At 38.1% G+C, this 20,560-nt stretch overlaps 1 protein-coding gene across 1 annotated transcript; it reads left to right on the top strand.

Moving 5' to 3' along the window:
- The first annotated feature begins 345 nt into the window (after positions 1-345).
- On the top strand, positions 346-20,140 carry LOC110132920 (arylacetamide deacetylase-like 2). The gene is made up of 5 exons (XM_020886549.2): positions 346-491; positions 4,310-4,532; positions 6,074-6,143; positions 8,862-9,033; positions 12,458-20,140. Exons 1-5 carry the CDS (start codon positions 354-356, stop codon positions 13,058-13,060), a joined length of 1,206 nt encoding a protein of 401 aa, XP_020742208.2. The 5' UTR covers positions 346-353; the 3' UTR covers positions 13,061-20,140.
- Positions 20,141-20,560: the final 420 nt, after the last annotated feature.

The raw sequence follows: 20,560 nt of genomic DNA, 5'->3' as shown, positions 1-20,560 counted from the left end.
TAGAAGAAACAGACATCATGGTTTATCATGTGTTCTGTTTAGACTCATAATAAAATTTGTTGTGCTGAGTCAATGATGGTGTCACAGGGTGAAAGAGCTTCTACCAGCATTTAAAAATCTTTGCTACTCTGTCTACAGATTTGATGAAAGATATTGTGAACTGTATTTCAGATAGAGTAACTGTTGAACTAGTTACTATCGTCACTGTTAATCTTGCAGCTGATTACATTCCAAGTAATATGATCACATTAGCAGGAGCCTGTCAAGTATCTTTGTCCACCTACCAAGCGTTTTAGTATATATAGGGCCACATTATTTTATTACTGCAGAGGGGTTGTGAAAAGAATATCATTATGGGGTACAAAACTCTGTGCTTTGGACTGACTTGTATCCTCTTGGCTTATTATATTTATACACCAATACCAGAAAACATTGAAGAACCCTGGAAAGTAAGGACCATTGATGCTGCTATAAAAATAACTTCATTTATGGTAAGTTTTTCTTTTCCAGGTGATTGGGATGCCTTGTTACAAGAACATGTAAGCTTTCTTTCAATTAGCATTTTGAAAGAGACTTCAGTTTTCTTTTGGGATAAATGAGCCAAATATTATTAATCTGTTTAATTGAATAAATCATTATGAAGCCTGTTTGAATCTGTACAAAACCTGGGGAAGTAAAATTTCTGCTTATAAAATAAACAAGATGCCCACAAGAATTCCAAGACTGTACTTTGAAAACCACTCTCTTGTCTACCTTCAATCTTAAAATTGCTGGTTTTCAGATTTTTTTGTGACAGTGCCAGAATTTGAACTAAGTTCTACCCCACTGAAAATATCACACTCTCCTCTCAAATCATGCTGCTACCTGGAGGCCTTATAAATGATATAATAGAAAGTCTGAGGGAAAATGCATCAGCAGATAAAAAATAATCAGAGCAGTGCATGGTACCTGGGAAGTGGCTGTCTATTGTGCTACCCAGAGGAGATGATGGATCTGTCAAACTAGATCCCAAGGTATCTCCTGCCCAAAGTCCAAAGTATGCCAAATCACCCCTTGGCCTTAATGCTTCCTTTCATTGCAAAGGCTTCACCTTTTCATTCGGTGGATATTAGAGAAAAACAAGTGAGTGCCATCCCTACAGAGAAACTGCCATGTTCTTTTCTGAACAGCTTATATATCTTAAACTTCAGAGTTACTACTACAGAGTTTATTACTCTGGCTCATCAGTGTTAGTATATCCTGAAAACATGCAACTTTAAAATTCCACTTTTAATTATCAAACGCAAAAGAGAATTAAACTGTTGTTCATCCAAAGTAGAACCAACACTTGTATTTGCTTATAGGTGCATTTTACGTGTATATGTGTGAATTATGCTAGCAATTCATCAGTTTCTGCTTATTTGTGTAATAAACATTTTGTTACTGTCATGACTGAGATTTTTAACATATGTCGTGGAAGCAAACATCACAGTTCTTGATAAAGTGATATGGAAAAATATAAGTTACACATTCACTTTATTGACAGCAGGAGTAGAAGAAAGAGAGAGCATTAATTTTAAAAGCAGCCAATCATTCCTTGAAAGAGTCTACTTCGTCCTTTTATGGCTCAGTTTTTTTCAGTTGCAAAGTGAGAAGTCTATAAGCACATTTCAGAGTTACTATGAGAATAAGGGAGCAGGTGTTCCAAGATAGCATGCAGTGATATCTAAAATGGTATTAACATGAATAACTGTTTTTTATTCAATAGAGTTGTAGTCAGTATCTACTCCAAGATAGGATCTATGAGAAATGAGGGGCCAAAAGTAAAAAAAAAGTTGATTTTAAAGTGATATATCTGCTAAATTGAAATTATCTTCACTGTGATTATCTTCATCCAGCTGTGAAAATATTTGAGAATATTTTCTATACACGTTGTTAATGAAAAAAGCTAAGAATTATTGAGCACTTGTGGTGTAGCCTTCCCTACTTTAATTTCCTTAAAAGTATGACTTAACACTTAAAACTGTGCTTTGAACAAGTCAATAATTTTTACCCTTACTTTATAATGAGGAAAGCAAGATGTAAGAAATAAGTAATCCAAAGACATAGAGTTAATAAATTTTAGAATTGGAGATCAAACCCAGACAATCTATATTCAGACTCTACCTATTTTTATCATTTTGCCAACTTTTAACTTTCCATGCAGTTAATTTTCAGTCTTTTGATTATATAGACCTATGTAGTTTAATGGAGAAGGAAATGGCAACCCACTCCACTGTTCTTGCCTGGAGAATCCCAGGGACGGGGGAGCCTGGTGGGCTGCTGTCTATGGGGTCGCACAGAGCCGGACACGACTGAAGCGACTCAGCAGCAGCAGCAGCATGTAGTTTAATATCAGCAGAGATTCATGTAACCACTAAGATAATCAAGACGTGAAAACATAATCCCCCAAATCACGCTTGTGCCGCCCTTTCTGGGCTTCTCTGGTGGCTCTGTGGTGAAGAATCTGCAGAAAACTCTTCCCCAGCCTAAATTCAAGGTAACCACTGACCATTGTAAGTCTGTATACTTTGCTTTTTCCATAATATCATATAAGTGAGTTCATACTGCATGTGGATTTTGAAGCCAGCTTAATGCATTTCACTGAGCATGATGCATTTGAGAGTAATCCACTCATTGAGTATCATAAGTTCAATCCTTTCTAAAGCTGTGTAGTACTCCATTATGTGGGTATATCATGGTTTGTTCTCAATAAACAGTTGAAAGATATTTAGGTTGTTCCCACTTTGGAGGTAATGTGAACAAAATTTTAATTTCTGTTGAGTCAATATCTAGAACTAGATGTGCTGGGTCATATTTTAAATGTATACTTAAATTTATAGGAAATTGCCCCAATTTTTTTTTCCAAAGAAGCTATACAACTTTGCATTCAGACCAGCAATATATGAAAGTTTTACTTGGTCTAAGTCCTTACTAGCATTTAAAATTTTAAGTTTTTCTTTAAAAACCATTCTAATACGTGTGTCAAAATATCTGATTGTGGTATATATGTTCACTTCCTTAGAGATTACAGGCATTGGGTAACTTTTCATGTATTTATTTGTTATTCCATGTTTTTTTGTGGTGACATATATGTTTAATCTTTTCTCCATTTGAAAAAAATGGTTCTTCATTTTGCTATTGTTGATTATTGTGAATTCTTTGTATTTGGGATGAAGTCATTTAGCAGATATTTAATTTGAAAATATTTTCTCCCAATCTTGGACTTCTTATTTTGTTTTCTTGAGTTATACAGCAAAAGCCTTTATATTTTGTTGAAGTCCTTTTTATCTTTTTCTATAAAAATCTTTTGTTTTTTGATACTGTGTGTGTGTGTGTGAGACCAGTTGTGTCTAACCCTTTGCATCCCCGTGGACTGTAGCCTGCCAGACTCCTCTGTCCATGGAATTTTCCAGGCAAGAATACCAGATCAGTTGCCATTTCCTCCTCCAGAGAATCTTTCCAACCCAGAAACGGAACCCGCCTCTTCTGCATCTCCTGATTTGGCAGGTGGATTCTTTATCACTGAGCCACCTGGGAAGTCTTTAAGCCTCTTAAGAACTTTTTAACCTAGCATAAAATCACAAAGATTTTCTCCTATGATATCTTCTAAGAGGTTTGTAGTTTTACTTTTTTTGCATTTAGGTATTGGTTCCTTTATGAGTTAATTTCTATGTAAACTGTGAGGAATTGATGAAGGTACATTTTTTTGCATACGGATGTCCAATTGCTCCAAGACCATTTGTTGAAACTTCTTTCTTCATTGAATTGCCTTGTGTCTGTGTCAAAAATACACTGGACATATTTGTATGTTTATTTCTGAACCGACTGTGTTCTTCCCTTAATCTGTGAGTCCAGTCTTTCACCAATAATACACGTATTATCTATTTTATCTTCTCAGGAGACTTGGAATAAGGTTTTATGAGTCCACCAATCTTACTCTTCAATATCCAAATTGCTTTGACTATATAATATAATTAATCATCCTTTCCATGTACAAGTTTAAATTTAGCTTATTGGTGACTAAAAAGTCTGATGAAATTTTGCCTGAGATTATAAACTCTCTGAAATTTTAAATGAATAAGTAATTAAGTGAAATTAAAATATTTAGAATTTGCATAGAGAAGTGTAAAATCTTGTTACTCAGTTAATTTTTATGATAAAATTTTGCAACTTACATTTAAGAAGCAAGTAGACCAAAATAAGTTGCATGTAAACTGATAAAAGTTAAATGATGGTACTAAAATTCAAAATGTTTAGTGTTTTAATTTGTTTTTGTTTGTTTTGACAGGCTACATTATTGGAAAAAATAGGTCTTAAAAGATTTGATGAATTGTTTTCCACAATAATGAAACTGGACTACACACAACCAATTTCAGATGAAAACGTTACAGTGATGGATATAACCTTTAATGATATTCCAGTACGTTTGTACTTGCCTAAGAGGAAGTCAGCAAGCCAGAGACCAGCTGTAATTTTTGTTCATGGTGGTGCCTTTGTTTTGGGAAGTTGTAGTAAGTGCTTTTTATATAAGCAAATATGAGTGAGCATGTGTGTTTGTGTGTATTGCACATTACATGTATTTATATTAGAATACATTGTGGTATATATATAATTAGCAGAGTGTTGATATGTGTGTAAGTATGTATATGTATCATTCATGGTTCATATATAGGTCTTCATATACTTCTTGGCAAATCTGAAAAATATAAGATTATTATAAAAATTATTATCAAATAAAGTTACACTGACAGTGTAAAGTGGGGAATTCATTTGAACTTCAAATGGAAAAATAAAATACAACGAGGAATTAGATCCTCCCATCAAGTCTATTCCCATCTGATGTTTGCAAGTGATTCTAAGAAGTACAATGGAATAGCTAAGAAAATTATAGTCATACACATTCTCCCAGGCACAAACTCAAACACGCTCAGACATATCACATAGAGTTCACATAGACACATATACACACAGTTGCTTTTATACTCTTGATATTATTGACTCACCACATAGCATTGAATACAGAGGATATTGTATTAATGCAATTCAGAATGTAAGACGCAAATAATGACTCCTTTCCTCAAAAAGCATATAGCCTAAGTCATTATACCCAGGATTTTGACTTTGTGATCTGTTTAACGTTTCAAAACAACCACAGATGCTACTCTCCTCAGGTGGGAGGTCCACCTTTATTTGATTGGTAATCACATTCTTAGGATGGCTAATACTGTCACAGTTTTACAGATAAGGTAGCTACAGAATGGTTCAGTAACTTGTTCCAAGCCCTATTATTAGCAAGTGGTAGAACTTGTGGCCAAATCTAGGCCTATCAGCAGGATCCACAGGCTTAACCCTCACATCACTGGTGAGCAGCCCCATTCTACCATCCATCAAGGTGGCTTAAAGACGCTGTTTCTTGTGTGTATTTAGTTTCTATCCTTCCTGTCAATGTCACTTCCAAACACTCAGTGCTCTTTCAAGTCTCTCAGCTCATCCTCTCTCAATTATCAAGGACGTCTGTCCAAATTCAGAATGTTCCACTCCCCCTCTCCATAAGTACCTTATGCATCCTTGAAAATTATTAGCACTGTTTTACTCTTTAATTTCACTTCTTTCTACTTATATCCTACAAGATGCACTTTAATCTTTTGGTAAAATGTAATCTCTATTTTTGTCTGGGGTCATATTTTCTCATATTGTTTGACATTTAATCCATATTTCTCTTTCCTCTGTCTAGAAATGTGTCCTTTCCATTGACACCTAAGCATGTTTCAACCTCTTCTACCTTGATCTTCCTTGCTCTGGAATCTCTCTCTCTCTTTGTAGTCCTCTATCACTCTCTTTATGTTTCTCAGGCTCACTTTTATACACTGTGGAATCCATTTTCCCCTTTTCAATAATTCTTTACACTGTGTAATCTGAGAATGACCACTCCTCTTTTTTCACGGAAACTCTCTAATCATAAGCACATTTCTATCACATTTCAGACGTGTAGGTGGTTTTCCATTGCTCTTTATTTACAGAGTACACTTTCAAATTATTTTTTTCATTTCAGAATTAGCAGCTTTGGACCTCCTGAATAGACAGACGGCAAAGAATCTTGGTGCTGTCGTTGTGGGAGTGGAGTAAGAGCATGATCTTTTGCCTTTATGACATAGTTTTAATTTCCAAAGAAGGCACCCAAGCCTCCGAAAGGACAGGGATCTTAGGGATTTTTTGGTTTATGTTAGTAACTTTTATTAGTGTTACATTATCCACTCTTCCCCAAAGGGGCCTGAAAGTGAAAGTGAAAGCATTCAATTGTGTCCAACTCTTTGCGACCCCATGGACTGTAGCCTACCAGGGTCCTCTGTCCATGGGATTTTCCAGGCAAGAATACTGGAGTGGGTTGCCATTTCCTTCTCCAGGAGATCTTCCTGACCCAGGGATTGAACCCAGTCTCCTGCATTGTAGGATTGTAGGCAGATGCTTTACCATCTGAGCCACCAGGGGATTATACAAAGGGGTCAGCTGCTGCTGCTGTTAAGTCGCTGCAGTCGTGTCCGACTCTGTGCGACCCCATAGACAGCAGCCCACCAGGCTCCGCCGTCCCTGGGATTCTCCAGGCAAGAACACTGGAGTGGGTTGCCATTTCCTTCTCCCACAAAGGGGCCTAGTTTCCCTTTAACCTCTGTCATTAGAGACCTCTGGGAGGCACCACAGGCTGAACATTTTTGGCAATACCACTATGATATTTTCTAGAAATGCCTAGGTGCTTAATTATCCATTACACATTTTGGATGCTGACGGGTTTTTTGTTTTTTTGAGTTGGTGATAAAAAATAAATTTTATGAATATTCTCTTTTAAAATTGAACTGCAGTTGATTTCAGAGAAGGGCATGGCAACCCACTCCAGTATTCTTGCCTGGAGGATCCCATGGACAGAGGAGTCTGGTGGGCTACAGCAGAGTGATTAGTTGTGCACAGTTTTTCAGATTGTTTTCCATTATAGGTTATTATAAGATGTCGGTTATATAGATATTCTTTTGGAGGAGCATCGGATGAAAATGTTGGGACCATCTGGGAGTTTATAGTCATTCTCAAAATGAGAGAGCCTAAGTGCTCATGATTTTTGCCCAAATTTCCAACAATATGCAGCAAAGACTAGGAAATGTCCCATCCTTTATGGCCTATTTAGACATTCTCTGTACTCCATCTTCAGGATGCATCCCCCCCCCCCCCCATTTTCCCCATCAATTAAGTAGTACAGAAATTTTCTTAGAGACTTCTAGCCCAATAGTGAATAGAGAATATAGTGGAATTTCTTGGTATGTAAGAACTTAAATAGATTGAATATAACGTACAAGTGAAACCAGTGCTGTCCTGCTCATCATTGCTGCCTTAGAGCAACCAGAACCTAGATGTTTTCAGAGACACTTCTATAATAATTAGAATATTCTCCCTTTCACTCAATAATTTTAACCTAATATACCATTTTATTATCTTCAGTTCAGTTCAGTCATTCAGTCATGTCCGACTCTTTGTGACCCCATGAATCGCAGCATGCCAGGCCTCCCTGTCTATCACCAACTTCCGGAGTTTACTCAAACTCATGTCCATCGAGTCAGTGATGCCATCCAGCCATCTCATCCTCTGTCATCCCCTTCTCCTCCTGCCCCCAATCCCTCCCAGCATCAGGGTCTCTCCCAAAGTTCCCAAAGTCAACTCTTTATTATCTTAGGTACTTTTAAATGGTAATATGTGTTGTACCTATATTAAGAATTCCATCAGTTATTTCTGATATTTATTTTTTTAATCCTGAAGAGCTTTTAAAGTAGCAGTATATTTTGATATGTTCTTTAGTTTATACTATATTTAAAATATATTTAAGATATTTTAGATGTAGATTGTTGTTCTGTCTCCCAGTCGCATCTGACCCAGTTGCGACCCCATGCACTGCAGCATTCCAGGCCTTCTTGTCCTTTACCATCTTCTGGTAAGATAGATTACAGTCGGGCAAAATTGCAAGGGTTGTCTGTCCAGAATGTAATGGTTAGTGTTGATATTATTAACTCGCCAATTCAAATTTATAGTAAGATTACCAGTATAAGTAGAAATAAAAAAAAAGTAAGACAACCCAATAGAGTTTGCCCCAATATTAGATGAATAAACTATAGAGAGATATACATATAGTTGTTCACATTAACAGATGCTCTACTAATTTGCCTTAAAGTGATTTTGACAGTTGTTACACAAGATCACTTACTGTACTTCAATATCAAATTTCAAAACTTTTCTTTTGAATTATGTTTGCAGGTCATATGTAAGCTCATACTCACGTATTCACCTTATGATATAAGTTTTGATAACAGAACATGCTATTTTATAGAATTTTTACTGACTGAATAAATTTCAAACATAAGACATATACAAATCATTCATTGTCAGATTTGCTGCTTTGAAAATGTAGTGTGCCCTCTTAACATGGTTGTGAAAATATTTGCTACCAACTGCATTTGAGAATCTAATAAATGCTACAGAGAGATCATCTCCCCTATTGATTGCACATTTGCTGAAAAATTTGTATACAGTGTTCTGAGGATGAAGACATAATCTTTATCTCTCTCAAGTCCCCATAGAATAGGACATTTGAAAAAAAGCTTTATCTAAAAATCTACATTTTATTTGAAAAACAAGTTAGTAGTAAGCCTAGGTATGATTGCTGAAAGTAAAGGAAATTAAAGATTCAAAACTCGGTCAATTTTCTTCTCTGGACCTACTGATTGTATTGAGAGATACCTCAATATATGCAACTGAAGTTTAATCATGTCTACTTTTCTTTCTTTCTTTTTTTTTCTTTGAAGTTACAGATTAGGTCATCAATATCAATTTCCTGTTGCCCATGAAGATGTCATTTCTGTGGTCAAATTCTTTCTACAAGATAAAATTCTTGCAAAATATGGAGTGGACCCCACTCGAGTCTGTATTTCAGGGGAGAGTGCTGGGGGTTTAATTGCGGCAACAGTGGCTCAACTGGTATGTCTTATGTCTTATGTGTTATACTTATTTATGACATGTACACGTGCTATAACTCCAACACAAAGTATCATTTTCTTTTTGTTTGAATGTTTTTAACGGACTTATATTTTAAACTGCTAAATGGAAAAACCAACAACAAAGAAACCTGTTCTTTTACATAACTTTACCTTTAGACAATGTGGCTCTAAAAGCATTGAAGGAAAAAAAATATCCTTATAAATAAGCCTCCTAATTTAATCACCAATTTTGAGGGAAATGAAACAATGTCTACGAACCATTTTAACGAGATAAACAGATTTGTTCTCTGTTTGTCCTTTAATGGACCGGAACCTGGAGGTCCGGAGTCAGCAATAAGAAAAGTAAGAGAGAGAAAGAGGCTGATATCCCCTGGTTTACGCGGAAAGTCAATAGAGTCGTATTCTTAGGGTTCGCGCTGCTACACGTAGGCACCAGGCGCCCTCTCGAGTGGGTGAAGGCACCGCGTGCCTTCTGGAGAGGGTGTTAGAAGCCCGGGCAAGAAAGTGAGCTCAGCGGGCCTCCGCACTCCAAGGAATTAGCCAGAAAGAGAGAGAGAGAGAAAGAAAGAATAGAAAGAAAGACACGGGGACCCAAGCTCTAATGGAGCAAAGGTGTTTTAATCAACATGGCGTGGGCATATATACTGTCTTACAAGGTGGTTATTCTCAGCAAAGATAAAGATTAAAATTCCAGACTTACAAAACATAAGATGATCCCTATCAAAGAGAGAGTTGCAAACAATCATCTTTTCGTAAGAAGGAAGAGGGTACTTATCACCCTAATGAGAAATGCCTGGATTCCTCAGCCCTGGGAAAGGCGAGCCTCTCCTCTTAATTCCTGAATATTCAGGAATCAGTGAGGGCCAGAGGGTTCCTGACAGATCCAAAACAGCACGCAGGAAGCCTTTCGCTAATTGCTTCCTGACAGTTCTCCTTGCTGCTGCTTTGTCGCTTCAGTTGTGTCCAACTCTTTGTGACCCTGTGGACCATCACCCTCCAGGCTCCTCTGTCCATCCGATTCTCTAGGCAAAAGTACTTGAGTGGGTTGCTATATCCTCCTCCAGGGGATCTTCCAGACCCAGGAATTGAACTCGGGTCTCCTGCATTGCAGGCAAATTCTTTATCACTGAGCTACCAGGGAAGCCCATTGTTCCCTTCAAGTAAACTGTAAAGTCTACCAAGCACTTGGGATTACTGTAGTTCATGTATTTCAGTGGAATGTGAGCAGGTAACATTTGGGCCACATGTCATGCTTGCATGGAAGAATCACTGCAGTAATAAAAAAGAAAAATGGCCATTTTTACAATGTTCAAAGCCTTGCTGCAGTTCGTTGTTCAGTTACCAAATCATCTCTGACCCTTCTTGACCCCATGGCCTGCAGCACACCAGGCCTTCTTGTCCCTCACTATGTACCAGAGTTTGCCGAAGTTCATGTCCATTGCATTGGTGATGCCATCCAACCATCTCATCCTCTGTCACCCTCTTCTTCTGCCTTCAGTCTTTGCCAGCATCAGGTTTTTTGCCAATGTGTTGGCTGCTTATATCATGTGGCCAAAGTATTGAAGCTTCAGTATTTAGGGTTGATTTCCTTTGGGATTGACTGATTTGCTCTTCTTGCTGTCCAAGGGACTCTCAAGAGGCTTCTCCAGCACCACAGTTGGAAAATATCAATGATTCGGTGCTTTGCCTTCTTTATGAAAAAATCCTTGCTATGTGCAATTAAATAATAGCAGTCCACAATAACTAATACATTTGAAAAAGGAATTCAGTAGAATATATACTTCTTACTTCCAAAGCCAATTTTTTGGAACAAAACTGACATAATAAGAGGGATGCTGCTGCTAAGTCATTTCAGTAGTGTCCGACTCTTTGTGACCACTTAGATGGCAGCCCACCAGGCTCCGCCATCCCAGGGATTCTCCAGGCAAGAACACTGGAGTGGGTTGCCATTTCCTTCTCCAACGCTGAAAGTGAAAAGTGAAAGTGAAGTTGTTCAGTCGTGTCCGACTCTTCACGACCCCATGGACAGCAGCCCACCAGGCTCCTCTGCCCATGGGATTTTCCAGGCAAGAGTACTGGAGTGGGGTGCCGTTGCCCTCTCCAGTAAGAGGGATACCTATCTCTAAAACCAGCAGGATCTTCTAACTCCTCTTGTAGGATCACTTTTGCTACTAGCCTGGGAAGGTATTGGTTGAGTCTCTCCATCTCATTTTTGTTTATGTGTGTGCAGTTGTTCTTCTACTCTGCTTATGAGATGAGCCAGCTGGTTTAGGAAATAATCCGTCTGAGGGCATTGAGGTGTGATCAAGAGCATATGAGAGATTATGTTAGAGAAATTTGTCTTTCCTCATTTTCTGCTTTGGAATTGTGGCACCCACTATGCCTTGAGTGTGCAGTTTCAGTTGGTTGGCTAACATGTCCCCTTGTGAGGTTCCACTGGGATTATTTCCAATTAATTCTCTCATTTGGTATGTCAGCTACTTTGGTGAGGGGTTAACTTTAAGAAAGACCCTCCAGATATTGAAATTTTCGTGTGGAGTGGCAGCTGGTATATTTATTTCTATAGATGTCATTGTTAAGAAGGTTGATCTGTGTCTAGGTAGTTGCTCCTCAGAGGTTAATTGTAGGTTTTCTTCTAGAGAGCATAGGAGTAAAAGAAAGGGTAAGAGAAATATATGATAGCTCTTCTCACCCCATAGCTGAAATCTCAGGCTCTCTTATCTCTGTAAGAAAGAGAATCTCCAAATACATGCTGCATGAAGGCGAGTTGTATATTAGGAATATTTCCTTTAACTTGATAGAATTCCTTTTGAATTTAGATAATGTGAATTTGGATATTGATATCCTGTTGCTGTATTAATTTTTTCTTCTCACTTAGGTCACTTTAGGTCAAAAATGGTTTTCCATATAGATAACTTTTCATCTTTCCTAGGAATCACATAATTATTTTTTTGTTTGGTGGTTCCCTGGTGACTCAGTTGGTAAAGAGTCTGCCTGCAACTGGGACACCTCAGTTCAGTCCCTGGGTTGGGAATGTCTCCTGGAGAAGGAGATGACAACCCACTCCAGTATTCTTGCCTGGAGAATTCCATGGACAGAAGAGCCTGATGGGCTACAGTCCTTGGGGTCACAAAGAGTCAGACATGACTGAGTGACTGATGTTACCTTACATATATGAATAAATACATGTGTGTATATGTGTGAATCATTACCTTAGTGATGAAAGTGGGATCACACATTTTAATGCCCTGTAAAGTATAAATATGATGAAAATAATTACTAGGAACTATATCATTTTTATAATTATTTACATCATCACAGCTGGTATGATTGGAATGAAGGCTGCTACTCCTGTAGTTTTGAAGCCTTTGATTCATTCACATTTTATTGTATATATTTTTCAGATACAGAATGATCCAGAATTCAAAAATAAACTGAAAGCACAAGCTTTAATTTACCCCAGCTTACAGGTCATTGATATCACCATTCCTTCTCACAGAGAAAATGAACATGGTCTATTTCTGCCAAAGAAACTGGGAATAGAACTTGCATGCCTGTATTTGACTCAGGATAAAGCACTCCCCCAGGCAATGATGAAAAATCAACACATGCCTCATGGTTCAAGGCATCTGTTCAAGCTGGTTAACTGGAGCACCTTTCTTCCTGAGAAGTATAAGAAGAACCATATATATACAGAACCGATTCTTGGAAGACTTAATCCTTCATATTCAGCACTTTTGGATAGCAGATTATCACCCTTGGCCGTCAATGATTCCCAGTTGCAAAATTTGCCCTTAACTTACATCCTCACCTGTCAATATGATCTTATAAGAGATGATGGGCTTATGTATGTCTCACGACTTCAAAATGTTGGTGTTAAAGTTTCTCATGACCATATGGAGGATGGACTCCATGGAGCTTTATCACTCATGGCTTCACCATTTAATTTACAGCTAGGCATTAGAATAAAAGATAAGTATATTAATTGGCTAGAAGAAAATCTATAAATAATACATATAGCTTGCTAATCAGTTATAGTCTAAAGGATATATTTTGAGATTTGTGAGTTTAAGGGACAATATCATGATTTTAGCTTTGGATAAATTTAGGTTTAAATCAAAGCAAAATAACTATGTATCTTGGAAAAAATTAGTTTACCTAATCTTAAATCCTGCTACAGTGAAGACTTCTACTATATTTATCCTAATATATATCATTTATTCTCCCTGATGCATGGCAAATATTCACCAATCATAGTAAAGTATAAAAACAAAGTATGATTATAGGCAAATAAACACAATAGTTTCAAGACAGTGACAGGAATGATAGTGGTAAGTGAGGACAAGTTTTAAGAGAAACAAAAACTTGCAGTTTTCTTTAGATAGTTTTCTTTAGATAGGGTTGCTATCTTCAAGTAGCTTTGTCAATTAATCATTCATACATTAATTTTATGCACTCTGTAAATTGTTAGTTTTCTTTCATTCATTTAATACACAAGTCTGCTTTCAGGCATGTTATTGTTGTTCAGGTGCTAACTCATGTCCGACTTTTTGCCATCCCATGTACTGCGGCATGCCAGGTTTCCCTGTCCTTCACTATCGCCCACAGTTTACTTAAATTCATGTCCATTGAGTTGGTGATGTTATCTAACCTACTCATCCTCTCACGCCTTCTCTTTTTGCCTTCAATCTTTTCCAGCATCTGGGACATTTCCTATAAGTCAGCTCATCACATCAGGTGGCCAAAGTATTGGAGTTTCAGCTTCAGTGAATCAGTCCTTTCAATGAACATTCAGGGTTGATTTCTTTTAGTTTATCTGGTTTGACCTCCTTGCCATCCAAGGGACTCCCAAGAGTCTTCTCCAGCATCACAGTTTGAAAGCATAACTCTTCAGCACTCAGCCTTCTTTGCGGTCCAACTCTCACATCTGTACATCACTACAGGAAAAGCCATAGCTTTGATTATATGAACCTTTGTTGGCAAAGGATATCTTTTTAATACACTGTCTAGGTTGGTCATAACTTTCTTCCTGAGGAGCAAACATCTTCTAATTTCATGGCTGCAGTTACCATCTGCAGTGATTTTGGAGACCAAGGAAAGAACTCTGTCACTGCCTCTACTTTTCCCCCCTTTTATTTGCCATGAAGTGATGGGACCAGGTGCCTTGATTTTAGTTTTTTGAATATTGCATTTTAAGCCAGCTTTTTCACTCTCCACTTTCATCTTCATCAAGAAGCTCTTTATTTCCTTTTCACTTTCTGCCATTCGAGTGGTATCATCTATATATCCAAAGTTGTTGATATTTCTCCCAGCAATCTTGATTCCAGCTTCTGATTCATCCAACTTGACATTTTGAATAATGTACACTGCATATAAGTTTAATAAGCACAGTGACAATATACAGACTTGTCATACTCCTTTCCCAATTTGAATCAGTTAGTTGTTTCATGTAACATTCTAATTCTTGCTTCTTGACCTGCAAACGGATTTTCTTAGGAGACAGGTAAAGAGGTCTGATATTCCCATCTCTTCAAGAATTTTCCAGTTTTTCTGTGAGCCACACAGTCAAAGGCTTTGGCATAGTCAATGAAATAGAAGTAGATGTTTTTCTGAAATTCCCTTGCTTTTCATATGATCCCTACTTTCTTCAATTTAAGCCTGAATTTTGCAATAAGGAACTGATGATCTGAGCCACAATCAGCTCTAGGGCTTGTTTTTACTGACTGTAAAGAGCTTGTCCATTTTCTGCTATAAAAATTATGATTAATCTGACTTCAGTATTGACTATTTGGGATGTCTATGTGTAGAGCTATCTTTTGTTACTGGAAAAGGGTGTTTGCTATGACCAGTGTTTTCTCTTGAGAAAACTCTGTTAGCCTTTGTCCTGCTTCATTTTGTACTCCAAGGCCAAACTCGCCTGTTACTCCAGGTATCTCTTGCCTTCCTACTTTTACATCCCAAATCCCCATGAAGAAAGGGACATCTTTTTTTTGGTATTAGTTCTAGAAGATCTTTTAGGTCTTCATAGAGCCATTCAACTTCAGCTTCTTTGGCGTCAGTGACTGGGTATAGACTTGGATTACTGTGATGCTGAATGGTTTGTCTTGGAAACTAACAGATCATTCTGTCATTTTAGAGATTGCACCCATGTACTGCATTTTGGGCTCTTGTTGACTATGAAGGTCACTCCATTTTCTCTATGGGATTCTTGCACACAATAGTAGATATAATGATATTCTGAATTAAATTTCCCCATACCTTTCCATTTTAGTTCACTGATTCCTAAGATGTTGATGTTCATTCTTGCCATCTCCTGCTTGACCACATTCAACTTACCGTGATTCATGGGCCTGACAATCCAAGTTCCTATGTAATATGGTTCCTTACAGCATTGGGTTTCACTTTTATTATGAGACACATCCACAACTGCCTGTCATTTCTGCTTTGGCCCAACCACTTCTTCCTTTCAGTAGCTATTAGTAATTGCCCTCCACTCTTTCCCAGTGGCACATTGGATACCCTCCGACCTTGGGGGGGGGGTTTCATATTCTGGTGTCATACCTTTCTGCCTTCTTATGCTGTTCATGGGGTTCTCACAGCAAGAATACAGGAGGTGCTTGCTATTCCCTCCTCCAGTGGACCACGTTTTGTCAGAACTCTCCTCTATGACCCATCTATTTTGGATGGTCCTGCATGGCATGGCTCATAGAGTCAGTGCGTTATGCAAGCCCCTTTGCCATGACAAGGCTGTGATCCAAGAAAGGGGCTTTCAGGCATATTGCTATATAAAAGGCCAACATCTGCATCTAAAGTTAAATATTTAATCCTTACTTCAGTCAGTTCAGTTCAGTCGCTCAGTCATGTCTGACTCCTTGTGACCCCATGCATCACAGCACTTCAGGCCTCCCTGTCCATCACCAACTCCTGGAGTTTACTCAAACTCATGTCCATCAAGTCGGGGATGCCATCCAGCCATCTCATCCTCTGTCTGCCCTTCTCCTTCTGCCCTCAATCCCTCCCAGCATCAGGGTCCTTTCCAATGAGGCAACTCTTTGCATTAGGTGGCCAAAGTATTGGAGTTTCAGCTTTAGTGTCAGTCCTTCCAATGAACACCCAGGACTGATCTCCTTTAGGATGGACAGGTTAGATCTCCTTGCAGTCCAAGGGACACTCGAGAGTCTTCTCCAACACCACAGTTCAAAAGCATCAATTCTTCGGCACTCGGCTTTCTTGACAGTCCAACTCTCAAATCCATACATGACCACTGGAAAAACCATAGCCTTCACTAGACGGACCTTTGTTGGCAAAGTAATGTCTCTGCTTTTTAATATGCTATCTAGGTTGGTCATAACTTTCCTTCCAAGAAGTAAGTGTCTTTTAATTTCATGGCTGCAATCACCATCTGCAGTGATTTTGGAACCCCCCAAAATAAAGTCTGATATTGTGTCCACTGTTTCCCCATCTATTTGAATTGAAGTGATGGAACCAGATGCCATGATCTTAGTTTTCTGAATGTTGAGCTTTAAGCCAACTTTTTTACTCTCTTCTTTCACTTTCATCAAGAGGCTCCTTAGTTCTTCTTTGCTTTCTGCCATGAGGGTGGTGTCATCTGCATATCTGAGGTTATTGATATTTCTCCCGGCAATCTTGATTCCAGCTTGTGCTTCTTCCAGCCCAGCGTTTCTCATGATGTACTCTGCATAGAAGTTAAATAAGCAGGGTGACAGTATACAGCCTTGACGTACTCCTTTTCCTATTTGGAACCAGTCTGCTGTTCCATGTCCAGTTCTAACTGTTGCTTCTTGACCTACATACAGGTTTCTCAAGAGGCAGGTCAGGTGGTCAGGTATTCCCATCTCCTTCAGAATTTTCCACAGTTTATTGTGATCCACACAGTCGAAGGCTTTGGCATAGTCAATAAAGCAGAAATAGATGTTTTTCTGGAACTCTTGCTTTTTCGATGATCCAGCAGATATTGGCAATTTGATCTCTGGTTCCTCTGCCTTTTCTAAAACCAGCTTGAACATCTGGAAGTTCTCGGTTCACGTGTTGCTGAAGCCTGTCTTGGAGAATTTTGAGCATTACTTTACTAACGTGTGAGATGAGTGAAAGAGTGCGGTAGTCTGAACAATCTTTTGGATTGTCTTCCTTAGGGATTGGAATGAAAACTGACCTTTTCCAGTCCTGTGGCCACTGCTGAGTTTTCCAAATTTGCTGGCATATGGAGTGCAGCACTTTCACAGCATCATCTTTCAGGATTTGAAATAACTCAACTGGAATTCCATCACCTCCACTAGCTTTGTTCATAGTGATGCTTTCTAAGGCCCACTTGACTTCACATTCCAGGATGTCTGGCTCTAGGTGAGTGATCACACCATTATGATTATCTGGGTCATGAAGATATTTTTTGTACAGTTCTTCTGTGTATTCTTGCCACCTCTTCTTAATATCTTCTGCTTCTGTTAGGTCCATACCATTTTTGTCCTTTATTGAGCCCATTTTTGCATGAAATGCCTAGATCAAATCCCTTATGAATATACAGTGGAAGTGAGAAATAGATTTAAGGGACTAGATCTGATAGACAGGGAGCTGGATGAACTATGGATGGAGGTTCATGACATTGTACAGGAGACAGGGATCAAGACCATCCCCATGGTAAAGAAATGCAAAAAGGCAAAATGGTTGTCTGAAGAGGCCTTACAAATAGCTGTGAAAAGAAGAGAAGTGAAAAGCAAAGTAGAAAAGGAAAGATATTCCCATTTGAATGCAGAGTTTCAAGAATAGCAAGGAGAGATAAGAAAGCCTTCCTCAGTGATCAATTCAAAGAAATAGAGGAAAACAACAGAATGGGAAAGTCTAGAGATCTCTTCAAGAAAATTAGAGACGCCAAGGGAACATTTCATGCAAAAAAAAAAAAAAAAAGAAAAAGAGGAGGGACATCTTAAGTAGTGTCTAATATTCTGAGATCCTTGTGATGCTGCTCTTTGCATGTTGTTGTTTTCTCTGTTCTGTGTCAGTTTTGGAAGCTGAGTAAATTTGGTGCTGGGTAAGCGTAATTGTGTTTCATTTGTTTGATTGATAATCTAATCCCAAAACACATTGTTGGAGTCTACAGCTTTACTATTTGCCTTTTGGTCATCTCAATACATAACCTGTTTTCTCATCTTTCAGCACAACCCACCAAATTAGGATCTTCTCTGAAATCCAAACATTGAGTTATTACATCAGGTTCCCAAAGTGATAATTAATATGTTTTCTTTGGTATTACTTGTCTTGTATGTTTGAGATAACATCCTATTCAATAATCATCTGTTTGTGTCTTTTATAAAAGAGAGATACATTGTTCAAAAGTATCATCATAAACCAGACTTGACAAAAATTTGTTTGCCTGAATCAATCAATAATCATTAGAATCATGTGAGTGGGCAGTTTGTGCTTGTTTTGTAATCATTAATTTTATTAATTACAAAAGTTAATATAAAGCACTGTAGCTATTAATATTACAAAATAGCAAGTTGATGTGTAAAAATTAATGCTATAGTAACTGGAAAGTGATTATTGAGGAAAGGTGTGTGCTATTGAGGATACTTATCAGGCTATCAAAAAATTATGACTCTCAAGCAGGTATAAAAATGAACATATGTTAAACACTATATTTTAATTCATTCAATGAGGAAAACAGGTTGCTGTTAAAACTTCTTCAAAATAGAACCTGAAGTGAAACAAACAGATTGAGAGATAGATCATGTTCTTGGATAGGAAGAATTAATATTGTCAAAATGACTGTGCTATGCAAAGTAATCTACAGACTCAATGCAATCCCTATCAAATTAGCAATGGCATTTTTCATAGTATTAGAACAAAATATTTTACAATTGTTATGGGAACACAAAAGACTCTGAATAGTGAAATCAACCTTGAGAAAGAAAAATGAAGCTGGAGAAATCAGGCTCCCTGATTTCAGACAATGCTACAAAGCTGCAGTCATCCAAACAGTATGGTACTGGAACAAAAATAAAAAGTAGATCAATGGAACTGGATTGAAAGTCCAGAGATAAACCTATGCACATATGGTCACCCCATATATGAAAAAAGAGGCAAAAATATATAGTGAGGTAAAGATTTCCTCTTCAATAAATGGTGCTGGGAAAACTAGACAGCTTCATGTCCAAGTATAAAATTAGAGCACTGCCTCACACCACACATAAAGATAAACTCACAATGGATTAAAGACCTAAATTCAAGGCCAGACACTATTAAAGTCTTAGGGGAAAATATAGGCATAACACTCTTTGACATATATTGTGGCAAGATTTCTTTTATGTTGTATTTTTTTTAAAACTTTTTATTTTATACTGGGGTATAGCCAATAACCATTTTGTGATAGTTTCAGGTGAATGGCAAAGGAACTCAGCCATATGTATACATGTATCCATTGTTCCCCAAACTCTCCTGCCATCCCGGCTGCCCCATAACAATGAGCAGAGTTCCATACGCCATACAATAGTTTCTCAGCAAGATTTTTTTGACCCACCTCCTAGAATGATGAAAATAAAAACAAAAATAAAACTGGAAATAGAACTGCCATATGACCTGGCAACCCCACTCCTGGGCATACACACCGAGGAAACCAGATCTGAAAGAGACACGTGCACCCCAGTGTTCATCACAGCACTGTTTATAATAGACAGGACATGGAAGCAACCTAGATGCCCATCAGCAGATGAATGGATAAGAAAGCTGTGGTACATATACACAATGGAATACTACTCAGCCATTAAAAAGAATTCATTTGAATCAGTTCTAATGAGATGGATGAAACTGGAGCCCATTATACAGAATGAAGTAAGCCAGAAAGATAAACACCGATACAGTATACTAACGCATATATATGGAATTTAGAAAGATGGTAACGATAACCCTATATGCAAGACAGAAAAAGAGACACAGATGTATAGAATAGACTTTTGGACTCTGTAGGAGAAGGCAAGGGTGGGATGATCTGAGAGAACAGCATCGAAACATGTATACTATCAAGTGTGAAACAGATCGCCAGTCCAGGTGGGATGCATGAGACAGGTGCTCAGGGCTGGTACACTGGGATGACCCAGAGGGATGGGATGGGGAGGGAGGTGGGTAGGGGGATCAGGAAGGGGAACACATGTAAATCCATGGCTGATTCATGTCAATGTATGGCAAAAACCACCACAATATTGTAAAGTAATTAGCCTCCAACTAATCAAAATAATTGGGAAAAAAAATAAAACAAAAATAAATAAATGAGATCTAATTAAACTTCAAAGCTTTTACACCACAAAGTGTGAATGAAGTGAAGTCACTCAGTCGTGTCTGACTCTTTGCAACCCTGTGGACTGTAGGCCACCAGAGTCCTCTGTCCGTGGGATTTACCAGGCAAGAGTACTGGAGGGGGTTGCCATTTCCTTCTCCAAGGAAACCATAAACACACAAAAAGACAACCCTTAGAATGGGAGAATATATTTGCAAAT

The sequence above is a fragment of the Odocoileus virginianus genome, chromosome 4 (genome assembly GCF_023699985.2).
Source record: "Odocoileus virginianus isolate 20LAN1187 ecotype Illinois chromosome 4, Ovbor_1.2, whole genome shotgun sequence".
NCBI classification, from domain to species: domain Eukaryota; kingdom Metazoa; phylum Chordata; class Mammalia; order Artiodactyla; family Cervidae; genus Odocoileus; species Odocoileus virginianus.
Note: the sequence above shows the minus strand (reverse complement) of the source record. Positions and strands in the feature narration are given on the sequence as shown.

What these genes read in the sequence shown, in the direction of transcription:
- LOC110132920 (XM_020886549.2), top strand. Translation starts at nt 354, where the DNA reads ATGGGGTACAAAACTCTGTGCTTTGGACTGACTTGTATCCTCTTGGCT. An exon ending in TAAAAATAACTTCATTTATG is followed by an intron (nt 492 to 4,309) that starts GTAAGTTTTTCT and finishes TTGTTTTGACAG; the next exon opens with GCTACATTATTGGAAAAAAT. An exon ending in CGGCAACAGTGGCTCAACTG is followed by an intron (nt 9,034 to 12,457) that starts GTATGTCTTATG and finishes TATATTTTTCAG; the next exon opens with ATACAGAATGATCCAGAATT.